This window comes from Globicephala melas, chromosome 1 (genome assembly GCF_963455315.2).
Source record: "Globicephala melas chromosome 1, mGloMel1.2, whole genome shotgun sequence".
NCBI lineage: Eukaryota > Metazoa > Chordata > Mammalia > Artiodactyla > Delphinidae > Globicephala > Globicephala melas.
The window spans coordinates 178,421,704-178,447,124 of NC_083314.1; the positions used below are offsets into that span (position 1 = coordinate 178,421,704).

The window sequence follows — 25,421 nt, forward strand, 5'->3', positions numbered from 1 at the left end:
GAGAATATACATGCAAGTATCAAGACTGGGAAAAAATACAGCTCTTGCTGTATCTCTGATTTGAAGAGAAAGGGGAACAAAGAGGGAGGTGGAGAGGTAGTGTGATGCAGAGGAAAGAACACGGGCACACCTGGCTTTAAACCCATCCCACCCCGCATTAACAGGTGGCCTGAGACGAGTTTATGTACCCTATCTGAGCTGGTTTCTCCAACTGGAGTGAGGGTAATGATGCCTGCCTCCAAGGGTATGAGGATTCAACATGAAGCAGGACTAGGCCCAGAGGAACTCAATAAATGGCCATGCCTACCAGCGTCACTGCCATTACCACTCCCACTAGCAACAGTGCTAACATCTACAGAGCACATGCTGTGTGTCAGGTACCTTCTCATGTCCTTTGCATAGAGTGACTTCTTTATTTCAAACCTCTGAGGGATGTCCTCTTATCCTCACTCTACAGATAAGGAAGCACGGGTACAGAGACATGAAACTTGCCCAAGTCACGAACAAGTAGCCAGCAGGTGGCGAGTAAGGACCTGAAGTCAGGCAGTCAGCTCCAGAGCCCACAGCCATGTCCACTATAAAATCCTGTGTCTCATTATTACTGGCCCAAGTTATCTTCAGCCCACAGAAAATCATGGAGGGTCTCCAAAACACACTCCAGCTCATGGAAAGATAAACATTATCAAGATAAACAGCTGATAAAGGAAAGCCTTATTCAAATTACCTTGACACACCAAGAGAGCTTTGCGGCAGTCATCCATGCCAAACCCCAGCTCCTGCAGTCTAGCCAGTTGTAACTCTGGGGGGGGGGCGGGAAATGGTATATATATTTTTGTAAGTAATTTAATGTAAATTAACCCACAGACTAATTGAAGCAAAAAAGAACCAAAAAAAACAAGAAAAGAAATTCAGAAACTGGGGACTCAAACACTGCACTGCTATAGGCAAAAGTAGCTCCTAATTAGAATTTATCAACTGTACCCTGAAATTTTTAAGTCTTTTCCCTATATTGGCTGTCTTTTAAATGCTTACAACTGAAACTTAGTATTATTATCCATATAACTTGGGAGGAAAACTTGAAGTTTAAAACTAAACCCTAGCATTATCCATATCTCTGGAAGAAACTGTAAAAGGAAAAATACTGTAGGCTAGAACAGTTGGTTTGGGCTGTTCATTTTTAAATTAAAAAAAATTAGACAGTCATACTTATGACCTACGATTATACTTAATGACACAATTCTACCCTGAACAATTTAACTGTGCAAAAGAAAATCTGAAAAGTTAAAAAGAAGGGGAGTTTTGGGAAGACTGAGTGGGTTTTATGGTTAATACTTACCCAAGACAGGGTCTAAGGTGTGTCTTGTCCCTTCTCTGATTTCCTCTCCCCTTCGAGATGCACCAGGAAGGTGAGTGCTGAAGGAGTTGGCGTCCAAGGCCACTGTGTCTGGTACTGCAGCATTAGCTTGCTCTGGGATGGATTTTGCAATGGCAAGAAACAGCTGAACATCATTATAGGAGAGTCTGATATCCAGGGCCTGTAACTGAATCTAACAAAATTTAAAAGATGGCAGTTTTTAAAGTTGCACTTGCTTTTGTGTCCACACCTCTTACAGGTATCACTCTAATTCAAGTTCTAGAAATCCAACAGACATTTCTCATTGTGAAGACAGGGGAGATCTTGAAATTAAGCATTAATAGCCATGAGATAAAATGTCCCAGCTGTGAGGTCAAATGCCACAAAACTGTACCAAATACAAAATACTAAGCAAGGAAAATTACTAGAGCACTTAATACTTCAGTAGAATGATTTTCATACAAGCACATTAATCATCAAAGCAGAGAATCGGAGAATGGCTCTGGTGGAGACAGGATCACCTATTAGCAACACTCTGTTAATCCATTTTGCTTTGATCTATTTAATTTTTTAAAATCTCTGACCACCCAACAAAATTTATCTCTCCTTTATTCAAACAGAACTTTAAATGAGTCATGTTCCACATTAATATTTCTGAAAATCTGGTCCTCCTCAGACAACAGCAACTCAGCTACCACCGGTAAAAGCAGTACAGACACCAACACAAGACCACTTTAAAATGGGATGTCTGTTTGAAGGCTGGGTATAGTGCTTTATTTCTTACTTATTTTTCATTATTTTTGAAGCCCGAAAATCAGAATGGCTTTTCTCTCTCTTTCAATCCTCCTACGGTTCAGATGGATTACTAATTAATGATTCTCCCTCTACCGAAGAAATATAACATCAGTCTTAAGCCGTCCCTGCCTGGCTTCACCTGCTCTGCTTCTCCTCCCCTCTCCTCCTCACTGCCCTATAGACTTCTTTCTTCTAGTGAGACCTCCCTCGGTCTCAGGTCTGCTGGGCCATTTCTGCCCCTGACTCTGCTGTTTCCTAATTTGGAATGCTCTCCTTCTCGGCCTATTTACATCCTACCCCTCTGATCAGACTCACTTTTAGCTTCACTCACAGTCAATATTCCTAACTCTGCTTTCTGTAAAGTTTTATAGAACTTCAAGATCACACCAGACAATTAAAAGGTCTTTTATCCTCCACAAGACTGAAAGATCTTCTAGGGCAGAGACACTGCCATATTTATTTTGTATTTGCTGAAGTAACGAAAATGTTGTTGCGTTTGGCAGAGTTAAGTAAGCAGTTCAAGCAAAGGAAAGTGTTTGCGAGTGTCTCAGTGTGTTACACAGATTTGTCATCATTACCTCTAAGACAGGTGGGAAGTCTTCACTATTGAATGCATCCATCAATCCTGAACTATTCTGGTAAGAAGAATTCCCCACCAGCTCCACTTGAATTTGTACTGGATCAACAATTGAAAGAGCTGTGTCTTGCTCATTTCCTAGTCGGCATGAAAACACCTAGAGAGTGAAATGCAATATGGCAGGAATTAATGTCGGATTCAGGAAGAGTCTAATCATCAGGAGAAAAGGAGACCGTCTCAGAAGCACTCAGCCCTATAATATCAAAAGCCCAGAGCAACCACTGAAATGAACATTGTGAAGAGGGAGGCTGAGGCTCTCACCCACTGCCAGGAGCGCAGTGGTTCGCCTGTGGGAAAGGCAGTTTAGCAATATGTAACAAGAGGCTTAAAAACATCACACCCTTTGATCCAGTAATCCTACTTCTTACTAGGAACTAGCCCAAGGAAATAATGCAAAACATAGAAAAATTCACTGAACCATTATTTAACAGTTAATCAAAAAATTAAGAGCAACCAAAGTTTTATCACATCTACTCGGAATATTTTGTGGCCATTTAAAAGGAACGGTTTAAAAGACCATATGAAACATAAGAAGACAGTTACAATATAGGTTATGTGAAAAAGCAGCCCAATCAAAATAATATTACGCCATAACTATAAGGAAAGAAACACATCAAAATGTCAAGAGAGATTATGTAAGGTGGGATAGGTGATTTTTTCCCCTCCCCTTCCCTAATTTTATGTAATATAGTTGTTACTTTCACAACTGAAAATAAATACATTAATTTTTGAACCTAGGTGAAAGGTACACAGGGGTTCATTATATTATTGTTTACTTTGTGTATGTTTGAAATGTTCTATAATTTAAAAAAAAACATATTTATGGGGGGAGAAAAGGGGGGAGAAAAGGGAGAAAAGGGTCCCATCCTACGACCAAATTATGTTGCACGCTCAAGAAGACAGAAGAAAGCATTGCTTTGGTCTCCCTTGCTCCCTCCCCGCTTTTTGGCATTTTCTAGTGCTACTGAAAAACACGCGCCACCAAGGTCCTCTGCTGTATTCGAGATTAACTCATCATTTTGCTTTCTTTATAAGTTCTCCCCCAATGACGTATTAGGGAGGTCTTAAAATTCAGATCCAATTGTGCTGCCTAAAGAACAAGATTGAAAGGAATTTCCAGGAATCTCAAATATTTTGCCATGTAGTTTTTCTAAGGGTTTGGAGCAGGAAAGTTTCGTTTTCCTTTTTCCTTCAGGGGCTTCTGCTACACAAAACCCAACGGTACCTGACAGTTCATTAATTAATCACTAAACTTTTCCATTCAAAGCTGGTATTGTGGTGGCTTGGAAAGCAGATGAATCGCAATTTCATGACCAACTCACATCACATCACACCAGCATGCAAATCCCTCTCCTCTCACACTGAGGTTTCTTTACATGAGAGAAACAAGTGGAAGAGAAATAAAATCTCTACAGGTTTTATTCAGCTATTTCTGACCAGAAAAAAAAAAAAAAAGAAGTTCCATATGCTGCTGACAGTGAAAATAATTTTTGTTCGTTCAACCTCTGAAATACCACTGGAAAGAACTGGGTATGAAAAAGCTTAATCATAAATGGGAAGGAAATGATGAGTATCCCTAACCAAATATTCTAATATTCTAACAAGAGGAATGTTAGTTGAGATCAGTGACTTAAGAACATTTGACAGAGATAATAATCTACCTCGTTTCTCCTTCTGTCTCCACACATCCTGGCTTAAAAAGAGGCAGAGCAGTTTCTGCTGGACATTGTATAATGTAATTTTCTGGCTACAAAAGCCATCCCAGTGCAAATCAGCCCCTTCATGAGATCAGATCAGAACCACAAGCACCTCTATTAGAGACTCAGTCCTTTAGGTCAGGCCTGACTCTCTAGACGTGCCCTTTTATACATCAGATATTCCCAGAAGGATAACACAAAAAGTCCTTAACACTTTTATAGACAAGTTTCCATGACCATAAAGCCCTAGGTCTTTGGAGGGACAAGCACTGAACGTGGGGGGAAGGGGATACAGGAGCAACAAGGACCCCTTCCTCACCTTCACAGTTCGCCAGGGCCTAGACCTGCAGAACTAGAGGACACAACAAGGAGCCCGGCAGGGTAATGGGGACTAGAAGAGTTTCCTCGAACTTTCTGAGGAAGGGAGGGCGAGAGAGAAAGAGGTAAAAGTCCCTCCACACATTCACAGCCTGACACTGGGCGACTGAATTCACACATTAGAATAACCTGGTAGATTTGAGGAGAAAATGAAGAGACGAGGACAAGGGCCCTCCAATCCCATTCATTATTTCCCTGAATGAAAGTTTAGGAGGTAAAATTCTCCTCCAGATGCTTTTCTCTTGAGCCAAACATTTAGTGTTTCAATCAACACACAGACTTCTTACCTCAATGCCAAACAAACTTCCTGAAAAGGGCCGATCGACAAACCGGGGCTTATAGGTGAGCACTGTGGTGCCTTTGAGAATGATGGCGTTGGTATCGAAACAGGACACATCTTCAACGACCACAAACTCCGTGCCTGGAAAGGACGGCATTGTCAACTAAGCCAAAGCTGCGAGGTGGAAAGCAGCAGGCTGTCGCAAACCAGGCAGCACGTTTACTGGGCGGGGGCTGACACATCGGCCAGAAAGGTGCGTTCTGCAGGACGCCTGCCGACACTCGCTTCACTCCCACCCCGAACAAGTTCTCTGTATCTGGCCAGCCACAGCTGAGCTGACAGAGCACTGCACAGGCAGAAAAGACTGGGATGCAGTTTCTCTCTTTAGCATATAGTTTTAAGCTAGGTCTCCTGGGAAGCAGAACAGACATTCAGAAGCTCCCTCGCCAAATGACGACTTGTTTTAAAAATCCCAGGAAGTGGATTCAGATACTAATGTTGGCTAGGCAGCATAAAGCACTAGGTCATCGATGTAGCTGTTTAAGTTGTTTACAAAGAATGTGGACTAATTTAACGTAGACTTTTTTTAATTAGTAGATACAGACAGTTTTCTATTCATCTGTACATGGCAAATTTACTTTTCGTTTTCATCAAAAAACATGTATAAATTGAACTTTTGAAACTAAATCCACTTCAACTACAGTGTGCTCTCCAGCTTCTTCCAAACCACTGAGCAGTAGATAGGGTATATCACAGACAGAACAATAAATAGTATATCTTAGTACAGTACATCTTATGTACAGATGTACTGTAAGAGTCTACTAGTTAACAAAAACTGTAGTAAATCTGCTTGTAAAGGAAAATATTCTTTTTGTAAAGAAAGTAACAATCCCCTCACTTATTTATCTTCTACACTGAGATGTTCACATACCACCTTTGCTTAAACTCTGTAAGGTACAACTGCTGAGGCCCTAGAGATCAAACAGAAAATTGAAGCCAGATTTAACATTGGGAAAAAAGACCACTGCCCAGGTGGGTATTCAGGCCAGGCATATGCATTAGGGCAGCAGAGGAGAGGGACTAGATCCTGAAGCCCAGTGTGGGTCAGCTCAGTGTGGGGCAGGCAATCCCACCTGAAAACGGAGGTCAGGAACTTTGACACCTGTTGGTCTGCAAAGGACGCAAATGTGTAAGAGTGCTCGTGTCAAAATGCAGAGGCAACAGAAAAGTCATCCTGTAAGACACATATGGAGCCTAATATCCAAACTAAGAATCAGTGACTCACAACTACATATACTTACCTGTTACATTGACCTTGACCTCCAGGTGCTTTTCAGTAGACACAGGAAGGGAAGACCGCTTGGTAACTACTCCACTTTTCACGGTTTTGGGAATTACAGCAGATTCACTGCTAGAGTTACGGTGGCGTGAAGGAGTAACTTTAGTTTGCTTCTTAATATCACTGGGGGTGTGGAGAAAATCGTGCACTAACAGTAGCCAGTCAAATATGAGAAACACACGGAGATTGTTGAGAACTACTGTGAAACAGGAGGAATCCTTTGTAGACCTGCAAGAAGGAAGATCATAAAAATAAAATAGGAAAAGAGAAATATGGTATTTCATTAACTTGCAAATATGTGACTCAATTGGGGCAGGTGGTACTCCAGCATTTTCTAAACTGAACTTTGAGTATCAATAAACTCTGAATCCGGGTTTAATAAAATATTCAGTGTATGTTTTCAGAAGTCAGTCAGATTCTTCAACAAAAAGGAATACGCTGTAAGAAAGCAATAGAGTGCGTGTCGTCCAGCAGTTCCCAACCGGGGTGATTCTGTCCCCTGGAGACATTTTTGCCACAACTGAAGGGGTTCCTACAGGCATCTAGGCATCTGGTGGGCAGAAGTCAGGGACGAGGCTAAACATCCCACAACGTACAGGAGAGGCTCCACAACACGGAATGTTCTAACCCACAATGTCACCAGCGCTGAGGCTGAGAAATGCCGGTGTAGTAGGAAGAGCGCAGGCTTAAATCTTGTCACTTATAAGCTGTGTTATCTTGGGTAAGCCACCTACCTTCTCTGAGCCTGCTTCGCCACTTATAAACTGAGAAATAATAACACTGTAAGAGATAAAGCACCGGGCACATAACAGGTTCGAAAAATGTCAGTTCCCTTCCCTACAGGCTGTTTCTAGAAGATCAATGAGGCACTCTTTCTTTGATGTCTAGGATCACTTCTTTATAAACATCCAATTTACATACTAGTATGAAATGGTTTTTCTAGCTGGAACCGGCCTGAAAGCCCATATCTTTTAGCCAAAGAAGGTAGACAGATAAGATTACATTAACTGTGGGTGTAACCCCAAGTGCCCTAGAAGTAGAGATGCGGGAGAAGGGGAGAGAGTATTAGTTTTGTTGTCCTCATTATCCCAAATTCTATATTTGGGGTGAAATATAGAATTATAGTCCAAGGAGGACTCTCAGGCCTGGCCTCAAACCATGGTGCGGTCAGGGGCTTATCCAGGCCCTGTTAGTATATCAGCAGGCAGAGATGGGTAAGATAGAAGAGGGATGGGCTAGGGACACCCCTATAGAGTTTTCTGGGTTGAACTTTGTTCTATGAGCCCAAAATCACTTCTGGGGCTCTGCTTCACATACCTGCTTCCCAGTCCTAAAAGGGGCTTCTATTCAGGAAAAGCTGATTTGGAGATATTTTTAAGGCTGGCCTCTCTAGGCTCTTATTTCTCCTAAACCTGGCTCACTGCCTCTAGAAAAAGGGCACAATGGTGCATGTCTCCTTCATACAGACACAGCATTTTTCACAGAAACACTTTACCCTTTTGTAATAGAGAAAAAATGTTGCCCTCAGTAAAATTTTTCCACCCCATTTTGAACACAGATCGTCAGAGCTATGAACTAACTGGAAAAGTCAAAGTGTGTCTGATCCCTTTTCTGGAAAATATTTCAAGGCTTTAAACACTGTGAAGTGATTTATATTTGACACACAAATTCCCAACAGAAGAGCAATTCTTCTTGAGACACAGAAGGCGTTCAAAAGTTCCAATCAAGAGAACATTTTAACCCTATCACTAACAATGGTATTTCTGTTAGCAAGAGCCAAGGTGTAGGACTTTATTACTAGCCTCCAAGAAATTATACACCTTCAGTATATAAATATATCAACATTTTAAGGCTCCTTCTACATTAAAAATATGATAAGTGGGACAACTAGATGATATTTAGGAAGCCAGATCAACAGCAAAGCAAACCCAAAAGGAAACTGTTTCTGCAGATGCACCAAAGAGCAATACATGCAAGCCCTCTGTTCAAATAAACATCATCTTCAAACAAAGGAACTGCAAATCACAGCCAGCTTATCATCTGACTACAGTCAGGCCAATCACTAAAAGGTGGTAGGCCTGACAAGTGTTAGAAAAGACACGGGCTTTGAAATCAGAGGCCCAAGCCCAAGTCTCAGCTCTGACTACTTCATTCACTGGCTGTGTGATCTTAGAAGAGTTATTTAACCCCCTCCAAGCTTCTATATCGCTATCCGTAAAACAGGGAAGAAGTGACCCACTGGACAGACTTGTGAGAATTAAGTTAAAGGTGGGTGAAGTGCCTGGCCCATGGTGCAGCTCAGTAAGAGGCAACTAGCATTCTTATTACTGAACTTTTTTAAAGTTCATGCAGAAGTTTAAATATCTACTTTGCTAGACTTCCTAAAGGCATATGGAGATAGCGACCCCGCCCTAAAAAAAACCTCAACCCCGAGGAATTCACTGAACAGCACGCTGAAATGTCAGACATATTTAAACATACAAATATAAGAACAATCTTGATAATTTTTTTTTCCTTTTTTGCCTAACCAAGATGTTTTTCCCAGCCTTCTTACTTACTGGTTTATATTTACAATTTATCTGATAACATTAAGCACTAAGAGAATGAAACCAACATCAGTTCCAAAGGTCTCCTTTTGAATCTCTATCGATCAGACCTAATTTTTCAGTTTTCCAGTATAGGCCCACCTAGTCATAAAATCTTAACAGTAGTGTTTCATCAAATAACACAAGCTACATCAGGAATCATCACAACAGCTCCCATCTGTGCCAAGTGGTATATGCCAGAATATCTTAAGCACTACCTCCACCCTATGCATGAGGTGGGTCAGGTGGGCACAGTTATTCTTTCCTATTTCATAGAAGATGAAAATGCAGCTGAAAGAGATGAAGGAACTTGTCCTTGGATGCATTACTAGAAAGTGGTAGAGCGAGGTTTGAGCCCAGCTATACGATCCGCAAACATGGGCTCTTTCTACACACAACACTGCCTCCCATAATACCAGGAAGAAAAACATAATCTAGTTCAAAGAGGCTAAAGCTCTTTTTACATGGAGAAGTCAGTCATTAAGACTTGCATGAACAAATCAATAATGCAAGTCAAAACCACTTTCGCTTCTGCTATTTCTATAGACCAAAAGACTTTTATTTTCCTCTTACGTAAGCACAATTTCTTCCTTCCCCAAGTCACTTTACATATTAAAACAGTCTACAGCTGCTTAATTTTAAGAATCTGGTTTAATTCTAAACTTTTTTTTAAGGCAACAGAGACATCTTTTGGCCAATAAATGAAACTGCATGGTTACGGGAATACTAATATACGGTGTGCTGCACTGATAAGCCATTATCTATTTATCTTCCCACTGATTCCTTGCTCCTTTGATGTTCGAAAGCCGACGTGGTCTTGGCCCAATGTCCACAGAAGGAAATGTCCTGATAAAGGAAGGCAAAGTCAGGGTCTGGATCCCCTACCTGAAATGCAGTTCGATCTGAATGGATCCTTGGGTAGTGCTGCTGTTCTTAGAGGGCTGAAAGATACAGGTGAATACGTTTGTCATGCCAGGACTGGTCTTCTGCCCAGCATAGCGGGTGTCAAAAGCCATCATGGAATGGGAAACCAAGTTAACGGACTTCGTTTGGTTGGAAAAGCTCTCATAGAGCAGTTTACATTTCTTGAAGTCAAATCTAAGGGAGAAAGCAGACAAGATGTTGAACGCTTCCATTTTACAAAATTATGTACATTTAAGATAAAAGAACAAAATCATAAATATGCCTAAGTTCTATGAAGAATAACTCTCACTCTGAGATCTGTCACAGGTTTTAACAGCGGCCACAAAATGGATCTAGTGTCACTTTGCCTTGTGTCTCGCCTTCCGTTTCCAAGGAGATGCTCTCGTCCGTAGGAACTTCGTGAGGAACAACAATACCGCGTATTTATTATACACTTGGTTCACTAGCGTTCTCATTTCTCACCTCAGTTTAGTAACACTATGTATTTGTGATAATCCCCAAGGGATAATAAGGGTCCCTTTAGGCCTTCATCTGTCAACTCCTAGCCTGCGTGGAAGATTCTCTCTCCAGAATCGGCTGAATTTTTACATGAGACCACTAAAGTTTACTGGGAACTGCCACAACAAATACTTTTCATACAGAGAAATAATGCAGCTGATGCAACAACAGAAAATGCATCTGGAACTGCCACTGTTTTAATAACAGAGAAAGCTGCAATGGGCAATCCATACAGAATTACTCCACATTGGAAAAAAAGCTAAGGGCATAACCAGTCATCGGAAAAAACTGCTGGCTCACAAGGTAATCAATCTGGGACCCCAGCTCCACCATACCATGTTCTGATCAGCTGAATTAGATACGGGCCTGAATGAATTTTTAAGGGAAATACAAAATAGAAGATAGAGTGCTTCCATGGAAAAATTACTAGACTTGAAGTCCTGTTTTCAAATACTGAACCACTTTTCCAGCCATATGATTGACCTTACACTAGTCAAAAACTCTATCTGGAAAACAGGAGTAATATCTGCTCAACTTTCCATGGCTGTCAAGAGATGAAAATGAAAAGATTATCAAGTGTGAAAATACAATGCACTCTTGAGGGTTTTATACCAGTAATCGCAAATTCCTGGCCTACACTAACCAAGAAAATGACATAAATTAGTGAACTGCTGGGTAAGCACATGCCTTATCTAAAGGCTGCCCAAGTTGTTACTCAGTTTCCAGATGCTTCCAATTGAGAACACGGGCCCAGTACTGCCAAAGCTTCTAATTTTTCAAAAGCTGAAATCCAGACTTTTTATGTGCAATTCCCCAGTTTTCAAATGTTGGCCAGTTAGGCAGTCATCACTGCTGCTCCAGATAGCTCTGGGGCTCCCCCATGCAGACACACAGCAAAACTACCTCCTGACTCCTTTGCGCTCCTGTGGGACCACGTTCTAGCCCCACGGGGTTTACCAGGGATTCCACTGCCATTCAAGACCACTCCAGGGCTATTGTTTTTCTTGCTGGCACAACAAACTGCTGTCAGTCAGAGTAACTAGAGTGAGCAGAGCAGCCCAAGACCCATAACAGACATGAAACACGAGGAGAAAAAAACATCGTCACTGTTCTAAGTCACTGGTATTTTGGAGTGCCTTTACTACAGCCTAACCTCAACTATCTTGACTGATAGAGACTGATGAATTTAAACTTTTAAAAAGCACTGCGGGGCTTCCCTGGTGGCGCAGTGGTTGAGAGTCTGCCTGCCGATGCAGGGGACACAGGTTCGTGTCCCGGTCCGGGAAGATCCCACATGCTGCGGAGCGGCTGGGCCCATGAGCCATGGCCACTGAGCCTGCGCGTCTGGAGCCTGTGCTCCACAACGGGAGAGGCCACAGCGGTGGGAGGCCCGTGTACCGCCCAAAAAAAAAAAAAAAAAAAAAAGCACTGCGCAGACCAACAAAAAGCATCTTCATTTAGCTGTGAACCACCACTCTGCGACCTCTGTTCTACGTCAGAGGACAATGTGTGTGTTATTTGTATTACCATTACTAACAGTAAAACACTATAATTAAAGCCATACCTGGCTAAGGACCCAGCACCTTCTTTTCCTTTTGGATCTTTCAGCTCCAGACTTACATTTACCATATCAATGAGGAAGCTCATGCACGTGTACACTTCTCCGCTCAGAACAGTCTGGAAGAGGAAAATGCTGATCAATTCATAGTCGATGCCAATCTAAAAATGGGGTCGATGTCATGAAGCCTAATTCACTCGTGGTTCCATCTTCTTTCCCCAGGTAACTTCGAGGAACAGATACCCAGGATGACCATCAGCTGAGACCACGAGAGTTACGGAGGAACCTAACATCATACTCACATGAATGCTTGGGTCCTGTAAATCATAAGGCCGCAGGAATTCCTCTATGGGCTCTCCAAGGTTGTTCTCCAATAAACCCCGGATCAGCCTGTATTTGTACAAATCCAGAGAGCAGTGGACTGAGGAGAGATTGCCATGGATAGATATATCTGGCACAGTATGACTTATTTCTCTATGGAAAAAGAAAAAAGGTCACTTTCACAAACAAATCACTAACTTAATGTTGACATAGCTCACACCCAAATATAAGTGCTAACATATACCCACCTACATTATCAACCAATTAATTTACAACTTCCAATGACAAAAATTTCATGTGGGTCCACACGAAGCAAGTTAGTATGACGTGAGTGTCATGCGTCAGCTACAAAAGGCCACTTTTCTCCCAAAATATACATTTAGAAAGTCCCCAATCTGAGTTAACTAAGTAATCTATTAATAAAGAAAAATCTCATGAGACTCAGAAATAGCTTAAACATTACAGCTGGGAAAGCAATAAAAAAAAAAAAGATGACAAAACAGAAGGGAAACACACTCACAGGTACAAAGAACAGAGGGGTGGGGGCTGGGGCAAACACAGGTGAAGGGGGTAAAGTGGTACAAACCTCCAGCTATAAAATAAACAAGTCATGGGGATGTACGATATAGCAGGGGTCTCCAACCCCCCCGGGCCACAGACTGGTACCGGTCCACGGCCTGTTAGGAACCGGGCCACACAGCAGGAGGTGAGCGGTGGGTGAGCGAGTGAAGCTTCATCTGCATTTACAGCCGCTCCCCATCGCTCGCATTACCACCTGAGCTCCAGCTCCTGTCACATCAGCTGCGACACTAGATTCTCACAGGAGTGTGAACCCTACTGTGAACTGTGCACACGAGGGATCTAGGTTGCGCACTCCTTGTGAGAATCTAAAATGGACAACCTGGAAGAAAGGGACAAATTTTTAGAAAGGCACAACCTTCCAAGACTGAACCAGGAAGAAATAGAAAATATGAACAGACCAATCACAAGGAATGAAATCGAAACTGTGATTAAAAATCTTCCAACAAACCAAAGCCCAGGACCAGATGGCTTCACAGGCGAATTCTGTCAAACATTTACAGAATAGCTAACACCCATCCTTCTCAAACTCTTCCAAAAAATTGCAGAGGAAGGAACTCTCCCAAACTCATTCTATGAGGCCACCATCACCCTGATACCAAAACAAGACAAAGATACTACAAAAAAAGAAAATTACGGACCAATATCACTGATGAATATAGATGCAAAAATCCTCAACAAAATACTAGCAAAGAGAATCCAACAACACATTAAAAGGATCATACACCATGATCAAGTGGGATTTACCCCAGGGATGCAAGGATTCTTCAATATATGCAAATCAATCAATGTGATACACCATATTAACAAATTGAAAAAGCAAAAACCATATGATCATTTCAATAGATGCAGAAAAAGCTTCTGACAAAATACAACACCCATTTATGATAAAAACTCTCCAGAAAGTGAGCACAGAGAGAACCTACCTCAACATAATAAAGGCCATATACGACAAACCCACAGCAAACATCATTCTCAATGGTGAAAAACTGGAAGCATTTCCTCTAAGATCAGGAACAAGACAAGGATGTCCACTCTTGCCACTATTGTTCAACACAGTTTCAAAGAAGAAAAAGAAATAGGAAAAGAACAAGTAAAACTGTCACTGTTTGCAGATGACCGGATACTTTTACACAGAGAATCCTAAAGATGCCACCAGAAAACTACCAGAGCTAATCAATGAATTTGGTAAAGCTGCAGGATACAAAATTAATGAACAGAAATCTCTTGCATTCCTATACACTAATGATGAAAAATCTGAAAGAGAAATTAAGGAAACACTCCCATTTACCACTGCAACAAAAAGAATAAAATACCTAGGAATAAACCAACCTAACAAGACAAAAGACCTGTATGCAGAAAACTGTAAGACACTAATGAAAGAAATTAAGGATGATACAAACAGATGGAGAGATATACCATGTTCTTGGATTGGAAGAATCAATATTATGAAAATGACTATACTACCCAAAGCAATCTACAGATTCAATGCAATCCCTATCAAATTACCAATGGCATTTTTTACAGATCTAGAACCAAAAAATCTTAAAATTTGTATGGAGACAAAAGACCCCAAATAGCCAAAGCAGTCTTGAGGGGAAAAAACGGAGCTGGAGGAATCAGACTCCCTGACTTCAGACTATACTACAAAGCTACAGTAATCAAGACAGTATGGTACTGGCACAAAAACAGAAATATAGATCAATGGAACAGGACAGAAAGCCCAGAGATAAACCCACGCACCTATGGTCAACTAATCTATGACAAAGAAGGCAAGGATATACAATGGAGAAAAGACAGTCTCTTCAATAAGTGGTGCTGGGAAAACTGGACAGCTACATGTAAAAGAATGAAATTAGAACACTCCCTAACACCATACACAAAAATAAACTCAAAATGGAGTTTATAGAGACCTAAATGTAAGACTGGACACTATAAAACTCTTAGAGGAAAACACAGGAAGAACACTCTGACATAAATCACAGCAAGATCTTTCTTGATCCACCTCCTAGAGTAATGGAAATAAAAACAACAATAAACAAATGGGACCTAATGAAACTTAAAAGCTTTTGCACAGCAAAGGAAACCAGAAACAAGAAGAAAAGACAACCCTCAGAATGGGAGAAAATATCTGCCAACAAATCAATGAACAAAGGATTAATCTCCAAAATATATAAACAGTTCATGCAGCTCAATATTAAAAAAACAAACCACCCAATCCAAAAATGGGCAGAAGACCTAAATAGACATTTCTCCAAAGAAGACATACAGATGGCCAAAAAGCACATGGAAAGATGCTCAACATCACCAATTATTAGAGAAATGCAAATCAAAACTACAATGAGGGATCACCTCACACCAGTTAGAATGGGCATCATCAAAATCTACAAACAACAAATGCTGGAGAGGGTGTGGAGAAAAGGGAACTCTCTTGCACTGTTGGTGGGGATGTGAATTGATACAGCCACTATGGAGAACAGTATGGAGGTTCCGTAAAAAACTAAAAATAGAATTACCATATGACCCAGCAATCCCACTACTGGGCATATACCCAGAGAAAACCATAATTCAAAAGGACACATGTACCCCAATGTTCACTGCAGCACTATTTACAATAGCCAGGTCATGGAAGCAACCTAAATGCCCATCAACAGACGAATGGATAAAGAAGATGTGGCACATATATACAATAGAATATTACTCAGCCATAAAAAGGAACGAAATTGGGTCATTTGTAGAGACATGGAGGGATCTAGAGACTGTCATACAGAGTGAAGTAAGTCAGAAAGAGAAAAACAAATATCGTATATTAATGCATATATGTGGAACCTAGAAAAATTGTACAGACGAACCTGTTTGCAGGGCATAAATTGAGACACAGATGTAGAGAACAAACGTATGGACACCAACGGGGGAAAGTGGCAGGGGGGGAGGTGTGATGAACTGGGAGATTGGGATTGACATGTATACACTGATATGTACAAAACGGATAACTAATAAGGACCTGCTGTATAAAAAAATAAATAAAATAAAATTCAAAAAAAAGAATCTAATGCCTGATGACCTGAGGTAGAGCTGAGGCAGTGATGCTAGCACTGGGGAGCAGCTGCAAACACAGATTATCATTAGCAGAGAAGTCTGACTGCACAGAGACCATGATAAATCAATTGCTTGCAGACTCATATCAAAACCCTACCAGTGAGTGGCAACTGAAAACAAGCTCAGGGCTCACGCTGATTCTGCATTATGGTGGGTTGTATAATTATTTCATTATGTATTAATATGTAATAATAATAAAGTGCACAATAAATGTAATACACTTGAATCATCCCAAAACCGCCCCCTACCCAGGTCTGTGGAAAAAGTGTCTTCCACGAAACTGGTCCCTGGTGCCAAAAAGGTTGGGGAACGCTGCTATACAGCATGAGGAATACGGTCAATAACACTATAATAACTTTGTATGGAAACAGACTGTTACTATGTTCATAGTGGTGATCACTTCATAATGTGTGCAAATGTCTGATCACTATGTAGTATAGCTGAAATTAACATAATATTGTACAACTATATTTTGATGAAAAAGAAAAGGTGACAAGCTCTTTATTCATTTAGTGATAACTAAAGGCAGAACCAGTGTTTCATAATGAGCCCAGATGGGACATTAGGATAAAACCTGAATCAGTCACTCATTTCAGCTGAGATGGGCAGGAGTGAAGTTGAAAATGCCTGGGTGGGGGGAAGATACCTCATCCCAACACTGAAGAGCTTTTTCTCTACCCTCCTAGAGGTGAAGTGGGCATCGCAGATCCTGCAGACACTATGCTGAGTATATAAAGTAGAGGGTTAGGATTTGAAGTGGAAGAGGAATACAAAAAACTACTTTGTCTATGGAGAAAAACCTACATATAAGGTGAAAAAAGACTAGTCACGCAATCAACAAAGAAAAGCTGGAAAGGATTACCAAGAACCTCTGAGTTCCCGTGTCTGTGCTGTGAGAAGCTGATAGAATACCTTGTGTTCAGTCATCACCTTCTATCTGGGCTAACAGGGTATAATTATCTGCACATAAACACTGATGGAAGTGGGTAAAGTTTAGATAAACAGAGTAGTAAAGCACATTTTTTTTTGGAAAGCTTTACTTGAAAAGAAAACAAAGTGTTTGATTTCTAAATAGTGAAGCTCCTCTTAAGACTTCTAAGCCAGTAAAATAAAATACAGCCCATGCCAACCATAACTGAAAGCCAGCCAGGGAGCACTTGAATAACAAGTAAGAATGAAACACAAAAATCTCAGTGAGAGCGGCTAAACTGTATCATTAATCCAGAGAGAAACCAAACAGTGATATTAAATGACTTGCCCAAGCCCAAGAACTGCAAAGAGAGTAGCCAAAGAGGGATTAAAATGACACCCTGGAAAAGTAGTGACACTGCTTTTCAAAATGCTACAAATGAAAATCTCTTTCATTACTTTACAGCCATGCCTCATCTTTCCGTGAAGTTAAGATGCAAATGTTGCTGCTTTCTCCAAAATTAGTGCTCCAAACTGAAAGGCATCATACACTGTAACCAGCAGTCCCAGTCCAGGTACAGGGGCCAGGCGAGCATAAGCGCCACCAGAGGACCTTTTTTTTTTTCTTTTTTTTTTTTCTTTGCGGTACATGGGCCTCTCACTGCTGTGGCGTCTCCCGTTGCGGGGAACAGGCTCCGGACGCGCAGGCTCAGCGGCCATGGCTCACGGGTCCAGCCGCTCCGCGGCATGTGGGATCTTCCCGGACCGGGGCACGAATCCGTGTCCCCTGCATCAGCAGGTGGACTCTCAACCACTGCGCCACCAAGGAAGCCCGAGGACCTTTTTAATACACACCTGAGGCTAGGCCCTGAGAGTCAGGTTCTGCTGGTCTCAGGTGGGGTCGGGAATGTTTCTTTTCAGTAAGTTTCCCAGCCAGATGTGGAACTAATGACAACTGAAGCCATGCTCTAAACTACAGATATTAAGCATCCTGTGTTTTGAAGCCAATTAAAAGGTAAATTAGAGTCAGTTCATCAGTCTTTATGTAGTACTTTCAGAAGGCTTAATAGAGTGAAATGGGCAAAATAGCATCTAAACAATTATTCTCATTAAATGGAGCTCCAGGGTAAACAGCAATAGCAGGTCCAGAATCTATTGTATTTGAAACATAGAATCCAATGTCACTTCTTCCAAATACCTTCCCTGCCATCACTACCTCCCTACTCCCATCAAAATCCATGCTAAATTCATGTCCCTTCCTCTTTGTTTCCAAGGCACCTACTACAATCCTACAACACAGTTTATAACACTGAATCAAACACTAAGTTAGAATCATATACTTACCTTCCTATATCCCTCAACAAAACGTAAGCTCCGTGACGGCAGAAGATTTTTCTTTCATCACAGGAGCCCTCATGTCTAGCAGATAGTAGGGACTCAATATATATTTGTTACATAGATGAAAAAATAAGTGAATACCTATGCCCTTCCAGACTTAATAGCATTGATTTCCAAGTTATTACGATTCTACTTACAACAGACAATATAAGTGAATATAAACCACTCACTTGTCCAAGTTCCTTTCCACCTGCAATTTCAATCTACAAGGCTCAGTCAAGAGGCTTCCTCCTGTCTGTCGCACAAAATAGGAGGAGAAGATCAGGTCTCCACTACTGTCTTCCGAGGCCTTAGTATACTCTCGTGGGTGTCTCTCTGCAGCAAAGATGTCCATGTCTTGTAGATCGACGACAATGCAATCTAGCAGGCAGACGTGGTCTTCTACACAGACCCAAGGAAAGAGAGACAATGAAGAAAATGGGACCCAGAAAGGGCTGGACCAGAATAAAACTAAAAAGCCAAAAGAAAGTTCATTTTCTCTTTGGAAAATGTTTAGCACTGCCTGTGTCAGAAAGCTGGGTGACCAGAAGTCTCCACTCTGGCACCAAGACCTCCGTCCACAATGCTCCGCATGTTGGACATCTCCTGCCCACCACCTGCATGCAAGCACATACTGTGCCACGTCCCCTCAGCGTCTCATTGCTGTCCCGAGACACTAACTGAGGCTAAAGGGCTTCTGACGAAAAGTACTTAATATGCTCCCTCCCAAGGAGATCCCACAGGGGTCTCATGTAGAGATAATGTTACCCAAAGGTTTACAAATTTTCCAGCAGCAAAACTCTTTTTTCCAAACAAACATCACATGTAACCATTTCCACCAGCACTGATCTAATCCAAACCACCTCCATTCTTGCCTAGACCACCATAAACTCCCCTCCAATATACCTATACAATTCCAGTCTGCCCTCACAAAACCATTCTGCTCACAAAAATACCTCAGTAATCCTTAAAAAAATAAGTGGGACCAAAACATTCTCTTCCTTTATATACTTTGATGGCTTTGTTTAATGCAAAGTTCTTTCTGTGAAACTCCCCTAAATCCCCGTAAAGCCCTGCCTAAGCCCACTGCCTACTTTTCCAACCTCATCTCAAGCCATTCTCTACCTTGCCCATGAAGTCTCGGGCTCACTGGCCTTTGTTTCCCCCACATGCCAGGCTCCTTGCTGTCTGAACAGTCTTACCCACAGCATACCCTCCTCTCGTCTCAACTGGGTCCTGTTCTTTCGCTTTACACCATTCTGTCTCTCCCATAACATTTATCTTAATCTGGCAATATTTAGATTAAGATTATCTTAATCTGTCAATATAAAGCTTATTTAATGGCTTTCTCATATCATTCACATCATGGCAGGAACTATGTCTAATAGCATGTTACTATACAGGAGAACATAGCGTGTTAATATATAGGAGAACAAAACATTGTTAACACCTGGATTAGGCAGGCACTAATTGAATTAGTTCTTGCCTTGTTACTGCATCGATAAATATGTGAAGTAGACAAAAATGGAGCTGGTGTGGCAGAAGGGGAAAAGGGATGGGAACAAAGAAAGGGCTTCAGAGATTTGCTAGGGTTGTCATGGAATCCCAGGGATATACAGAAGCAGTTTGAAAACCACTACCTTAACCCAATCTTAATCACATATAGAATTCCAGAAACAAACTGCAAATCAGGAGGAGAAATATTGTCAGGAAAGAGATCTTTCTATAAAACATCCCGAATCACTTCTTATAGGCTTCTAAATATATGTAAAATTGGCCTTATTCCTAATCATCATTGTCACCAGGACAACAACAGCAACAGAAGACATGTATTGAGTGGCCCTATGTGTGCACCCAGCCCCACCCCACCCCGTGCTGCATGCATTTGTTATGCATATGTAGACTGGAGACTGGTAGGCAATATCATGTAGGTTAAGACTGCAGGTTCTGGAGTCAGACTACCTAAATTCATAGTCCAACTCTACCATTTACCATCTACATCTACAAAACTATGGTCAAGTTACTTAATCTCTCTAAGCCTCTGCCTCTTCATCTATAAAATGGGGATAAAAATAAAACTCTATATCATGAGGATAAAACGCAAAAATTGATGAAAGAATGTGCCACAACGTCTGGCACGTAGTGAGTGTTCAATACCCAGTCTTTTACTGATGACTACAATAATCTCCTTTAATCAGCAATGTAACCATAAACCACTTTGCTCTCACCTCTGGGACTACAAGGTACTACAAGGAGTTAACCATTCCTTGCATCTATCTAACAAAAGACGTTCAGCAGCCTCCCTCAGCTAGCGTCCCACATTTCTCCAAGTCCAATCATAGTGGACTGATTTTCATCCACTGATTTTTGGGGCTAATCATATTCTGCTTCCCACACTCCTTGGAGCGACACTTCACTTATCCAATCCATCACCCATCCAGAAAACCAAAAGGCCAAAATTAGGCTTGCATCTGGAATGGCTAGTTGTCAAATTCTAGAGAAGAGCCCAATAACTGGGCAGTTCATGTCTTTCAAAAACTTCACTCATAGTATTTCTTCTGTTACCTAATTCACACTAATATTTTTTTCAGAGTTCTTTTTTATTTTTCTAGAGTTAAATAGTGACTTGCAAGGATGTGTCTAAGGATGCAGGAACTGTTCTAGTTATACTCACCATCTGGTGGCAACTGTTTTGACATATAAGTCCTAACGGACAATCTAAATCTCTTTATTTACACTGTCTTACCAATTTAACCCTACTCTAGAAGTCGCCCAATGTTAAATCTACATCCTAATGTTCTTAAGCCTTCTAAATCAATATCAAAATCGGATTATCACTAAAGACATGCTACCACTTTGTGGGCATCTGCTTGTACGGGATACATTCCCCCACCTTAGGTTCCTCCAATGGTCTCATGCATTTGCCCACCTTCATCATGCAGCTCCTCTCTCCTCTTTTACCTGGACTCCTGGAAACCTGACCAACAGAGGGTGTGGCTTGCTGCCCTTGCTGCTTGGTTGAAGTACTTGGCACAAACTCGCTCTTCAGGCTGCCCAGACTCATTCCAACAGGAGGCATCATGAACAGCCCCTCGGAATGGGTCCCTTTCGGGTCCTCCATGCTTGTCATTTTCCTCACACTGTGTTTGGGAGTACCAGTTGGAGAAGCTGAAGGCACAGACTCCTGGGAAGAAACAGAAGAAAACTAGAAGGCAGGAATGGGACTGACTGTACCTACTATCCTGGAAGTCCCATCCCAGTCCCTGGACTCTTCAAAGACTCTACACCACTTGGTACCTCCCAAGCCCCCCAGATCCCATAAACAAAAGGGCCACAGGGTCATGATACTTTCTGCCACATGTAATTATCTGCAGAGATATTACATATAATTCAGTACCTGTTGAAAACTATAGCAATTTTGCAGGAACATATTTGATCTTTTGGCTTAAGAGCAAATGTCAGGATACTAATCACTGGTGGTTTAATCTAGGTCAAATACAACAAAAGCAAATCTCTCAGCCATATGATACATTATTGCTTTGCTGGAGGGGAGGTGCTTATTGTTCTAAGAAAATGCATTTAACAGCAATAGGGAATAAAGCCATTGTAATGTGTTTGTACTTTCCAGAAGTCTCCCCTCCTCTGTTTACATTTCTCATCTAAGTAACTGCAAATGAAAACAAAATGGAAAATATAGGTAAGCCATTCGTATTATGTTTCTGTTCAAGGGCATAGAAATTAAGGGCAAATACACAGTAAAATTAATTCTGTAATTGTACTGAAAATAATATACGCTTTTCTTACATACTTAGTACCTTCAGTTAATTGCTAATGGGGTAAATGTTTTTCACCAGAATGGTTCAATAATTGACGTTTAAACTTCCCATGGTTCCTTCCCCCAAGCCTCAGAGCTACATATCCAAATGGCTTCTGCAGGGTTAGTTTGTTCTCATCTCTCCCCTCTCACCAACAAGCTGGAAGGAGGGGAAGAATTGTTTTCCTTCCAGTACTGCTTTATATGTGTATTCCTGTCAGCATTTGAAAACGAGATAGTGATAGTGAAAGTTCTTATTTTTTGCAATTCATTTTTGCAAGGCAAATTACTAGGTAAATGCCATTATTTAAGCATTTCGACATTAAAAACCTTCCCTCTTGCTTAGTTTCTTTAAACTCTAGAGAGTATTTGTTGCTCTTTCATTTGATTCATCTCTCCATCCTCTCTGAGTGGGTTTAAATAAATCAATGGCTTGAGGAGATTAACTCAAAGCTTTTGAAAGACTTAGAAATTATGGTTTAAGCACAATCTATGATTGAGAAAAATGAAAGGAAAAACATATGTAAAAAATTCAAACCTGCACTCATTAAGACATGGATTTATGTAAAACAATTCCAAACACAAGGGAGTCATAGAACTCAAAGGCAAATAACCCCTCTGCAAGCTTTGATTTCAGGACTATTTCCTGTCCTTTAACCACTGGAATGCATGCTAGACAAACCTCACACGTGCAAATGCATTAAACGGCAAATGTAAAGCGATTTTTGGAGAAGAAAGTCACTACTCACTTCACACAGGCCTAGATCAGTGGAACCTGACTGTACATGTGGAGAGGTAAGTTTCACAGATAAGTTTATCTGATTACAAATACTTTAACAAGCGACACACTCCAAGCAGCCCTTATGGAATTCTACAGAACCACCACTGGTATGTAACAAGATAAAGTTTTTCTAGGATTTAAGGAAATAAAATAAGGTCATCAAAAAAGTACTACCTAGGGCTTTAAAAAGAAAAAAAAAAAGAAATTGCTTTTAATGATCCTTAACAAAGGCTTCTCTACACAGGAGGGAAGTGATTTGCCAAAGCAGAGGGAAAAGTGATAAGCAGGCTTTCCCAAGTAATGAAATATTTTAAAGAATTGTTTTTTAAAATTTTCTTTTTTAAGCGTATGAATGTGAATTGACTGCTGAATCCCATAAGGTTTTTTCGAATAACCAGGAGGCAAAAAAACGTATTATACCTTGAAGAAAAAGCAATCCTTGTATGCAATGCCACTGAAAATCAAATCCTCAAAAACAAATACAGGGAAATTTTTTCATTAAAATGCTTCAAACTATGTGCTATTATTTGGCATACTTAACAAAACAGAAACCATTCTGCAAAAATTTCTTGAAATATTTTGGCAATTCTTCTTTAGAAGCTAAATTCAGACTCAGCTCATTAAGCTCATATATAGATATATCTGACATAGAAAATAAGTCTTTATCTTTTCAGGAAGGGGAGAGAAACAAAAATGGTATTATTGAACTTGATCACCCATTCTGGCTCTAACTGATCTCTTCCTAAAGATTTAGGCTTCAAAACAAAGATTTACCCCAAACAAATATATTCCAAAGAACTAACTAAAGGCTGAGAAGACAGTTCCCAAGAAGAATTCAGCTCTCCCTTGGGCAGTAAGGGCAGCAGAGTTGGAACAGAGAGGCAGTACCCTGAGGTGTCAGCGGGAACAACATTCATGTGTAAACACCAGCTCTGACACATTTGTTTAATATCTAGTCATGTTAATTATAAACACCTCATAGTAAGGAAAAGTAAATTTTAGAAGCAGTTATAAATCTTTCTTTTTATAAATGGATCTTTCTTTTATTTTCTTTAAGACTTAAGTCAGTAAACAGCAAAATGCTTATTACTCAAATATGAAAAGAGATTTTCATTAAGACCAAGGTTACTAGTTCTCTACTAGGCCTACTGTGAAAGGCCAATGGTGATTTGTTTCATTTTTACTGTCTTAAAAAAAATACGTTAAGTGGAAGCCTATTTCTCGCTCTGGCAAGAAAGCCTACTGTTCCAGCAGGAGGGCTTCTGACCACAAGGTGAACAAGCACATTCTCAGCCATCAGCTGTCTGAAGATGGGGCGTGACGATGAGCAAACCTGGTGATGCTCTTCCCTCTGCGTTGCTAATCACTGCTGTTCTGGTTTCACCATGTGCTCTGATCACTAAATCTGGTTCGGCTAAGCGGCTGTAGTGAGGTGATATAAGGACAACCTGCCCTCTAACCATCATTCAAACACCCCCACTCTGGGTCCTGAGCTCCAGGTTATGACACATGAACACGGTTCCTGTGGTTCTCACTGGCTCGTCTTCACTCTCCTCCTCACTCCACCCATTCCCACTCAAGGAATCAAATATTTTTGGTTCAGGGTGTTTAGGTTAGAAGTAGTGAATAAATGGCTAAGTGAAAAGTGAAACAAATGAAGAAAACTATAGACGTACTAATTTGAAAATAACAACATTATCTGAGTTTAGGTATTACCAACAAATACAGTCTTCCTATTACTTTCTGACCCGAGTTGAGCTCCTTGGCAAAGGCCTGGCAAGACTAGCAGCCTAGTCACTCTCTTCCGTTTTCTTTTCTTCCTACACCTAGAGAGGCGAACAGGACCTTTTCTGTTCAACTTTGTATCTCTTCTGTAATAAACTCTGGAGTTCTTCCATCCTAGTTATTTTAATGAACTCACTGCCACATCCTTTAGAAAATTCAGAAGAGCTACAGCTATTTGGCAAAGGGCCAGTAAGACAGCAATAGCCTTTGTCAGTTTATTTTCCCCTACGTAAACCTAATCTTAATACTGGGAGGTATAATCATACCGTGGTTAAGAGCATGGAGTATTGAAAGCAGACACACCAAAGTCTAAGGTCCACACTGTACTCCTCACTAGATTTTTTTTTTTTGCGGTACGCGGGCCTCTCACTGCTGTGGCCTCTCCCACTGCAGAGCACAGCCTCCGGACGCGCAGGCTCAGCGGTCATGGCTCACGGGCCCAGCCACACCGTGGCATGTGGGATCTTCCCGGACTGGGGCACGAACCCGTGTCGCCTGCATCGGCAGGTGGACTCTCAACCACTGCGCCACCAGGGAAGCCCTCACTAGATGTTTAATCCAAAAGAAATTACTTAACCTATCTAAGTCTCAATTTCTTTTTTTTAATTTATTTATTTTCTTTATTATTATTATTATTATTTTGGCTGTTTGGGGTCTGATCAATGTGAGAAAAGCAGCTTAATCTCGTTTCCATGAAGGGACTCATCTACT

The 25,421-nt window shown here is 41.0% G+C and overlaps 1 protein-coding gene across 1 annotated transcript in view; it reads right to left on the reverse strand.

The window, feature by feature from the left end:
* The window catches only part of VPS13D (vacuolar protein sorting 13 homolog D), a 244,666-nt gene that overhangs the window by 165,001 nt on the left and 54,244 nt on the right, over positions 1 to 25,421 (reverse strand). Inside the window, exons 26-35 of the mRNA XM_030878044.2 lie at positions 21,292 to 21,514; positions 18,522 to 18,732; positions 12,348 to 12,519; positions 12,052 to 12,164; positions 9,951 to 10,163; positions 6,443 to 6,708; positions 5,149 to 5,282; positions 2,728 to 2,883; positions 1,337 to 1,547; positions 725 to 799 (exon numbers count right to left, since the gene is read on the reverse strand). Coding sequence (XP_030733904.1) covers positions 725 to 799; positions 1,337 to 1,547; positions 2,728 to 2,883; positions 5,149 to 5,282; positions 6,443 to 6,708; positions 9,951 to 10,163; positions 12,052 to 12,164; positions 12,348 to 12,519; positions 18,522 to 18,732; positions 21,292 to 21,514 — 1,774 coding nt within the window. The remainder of the gene's footprint in view (positions 1 to 724; positions 800 to 1,336; positions 1,548 to 2,727; positions 2,884 to 5,148; positions 5,283 to 6,442; positions 6,709 to 9,950; positions 10,164 to 12,051; positions 12,165 to 12,347; positions 12,520 to 18,521; positions 18,733 to 21,291; positions 21,515 to 25,421) is intronic.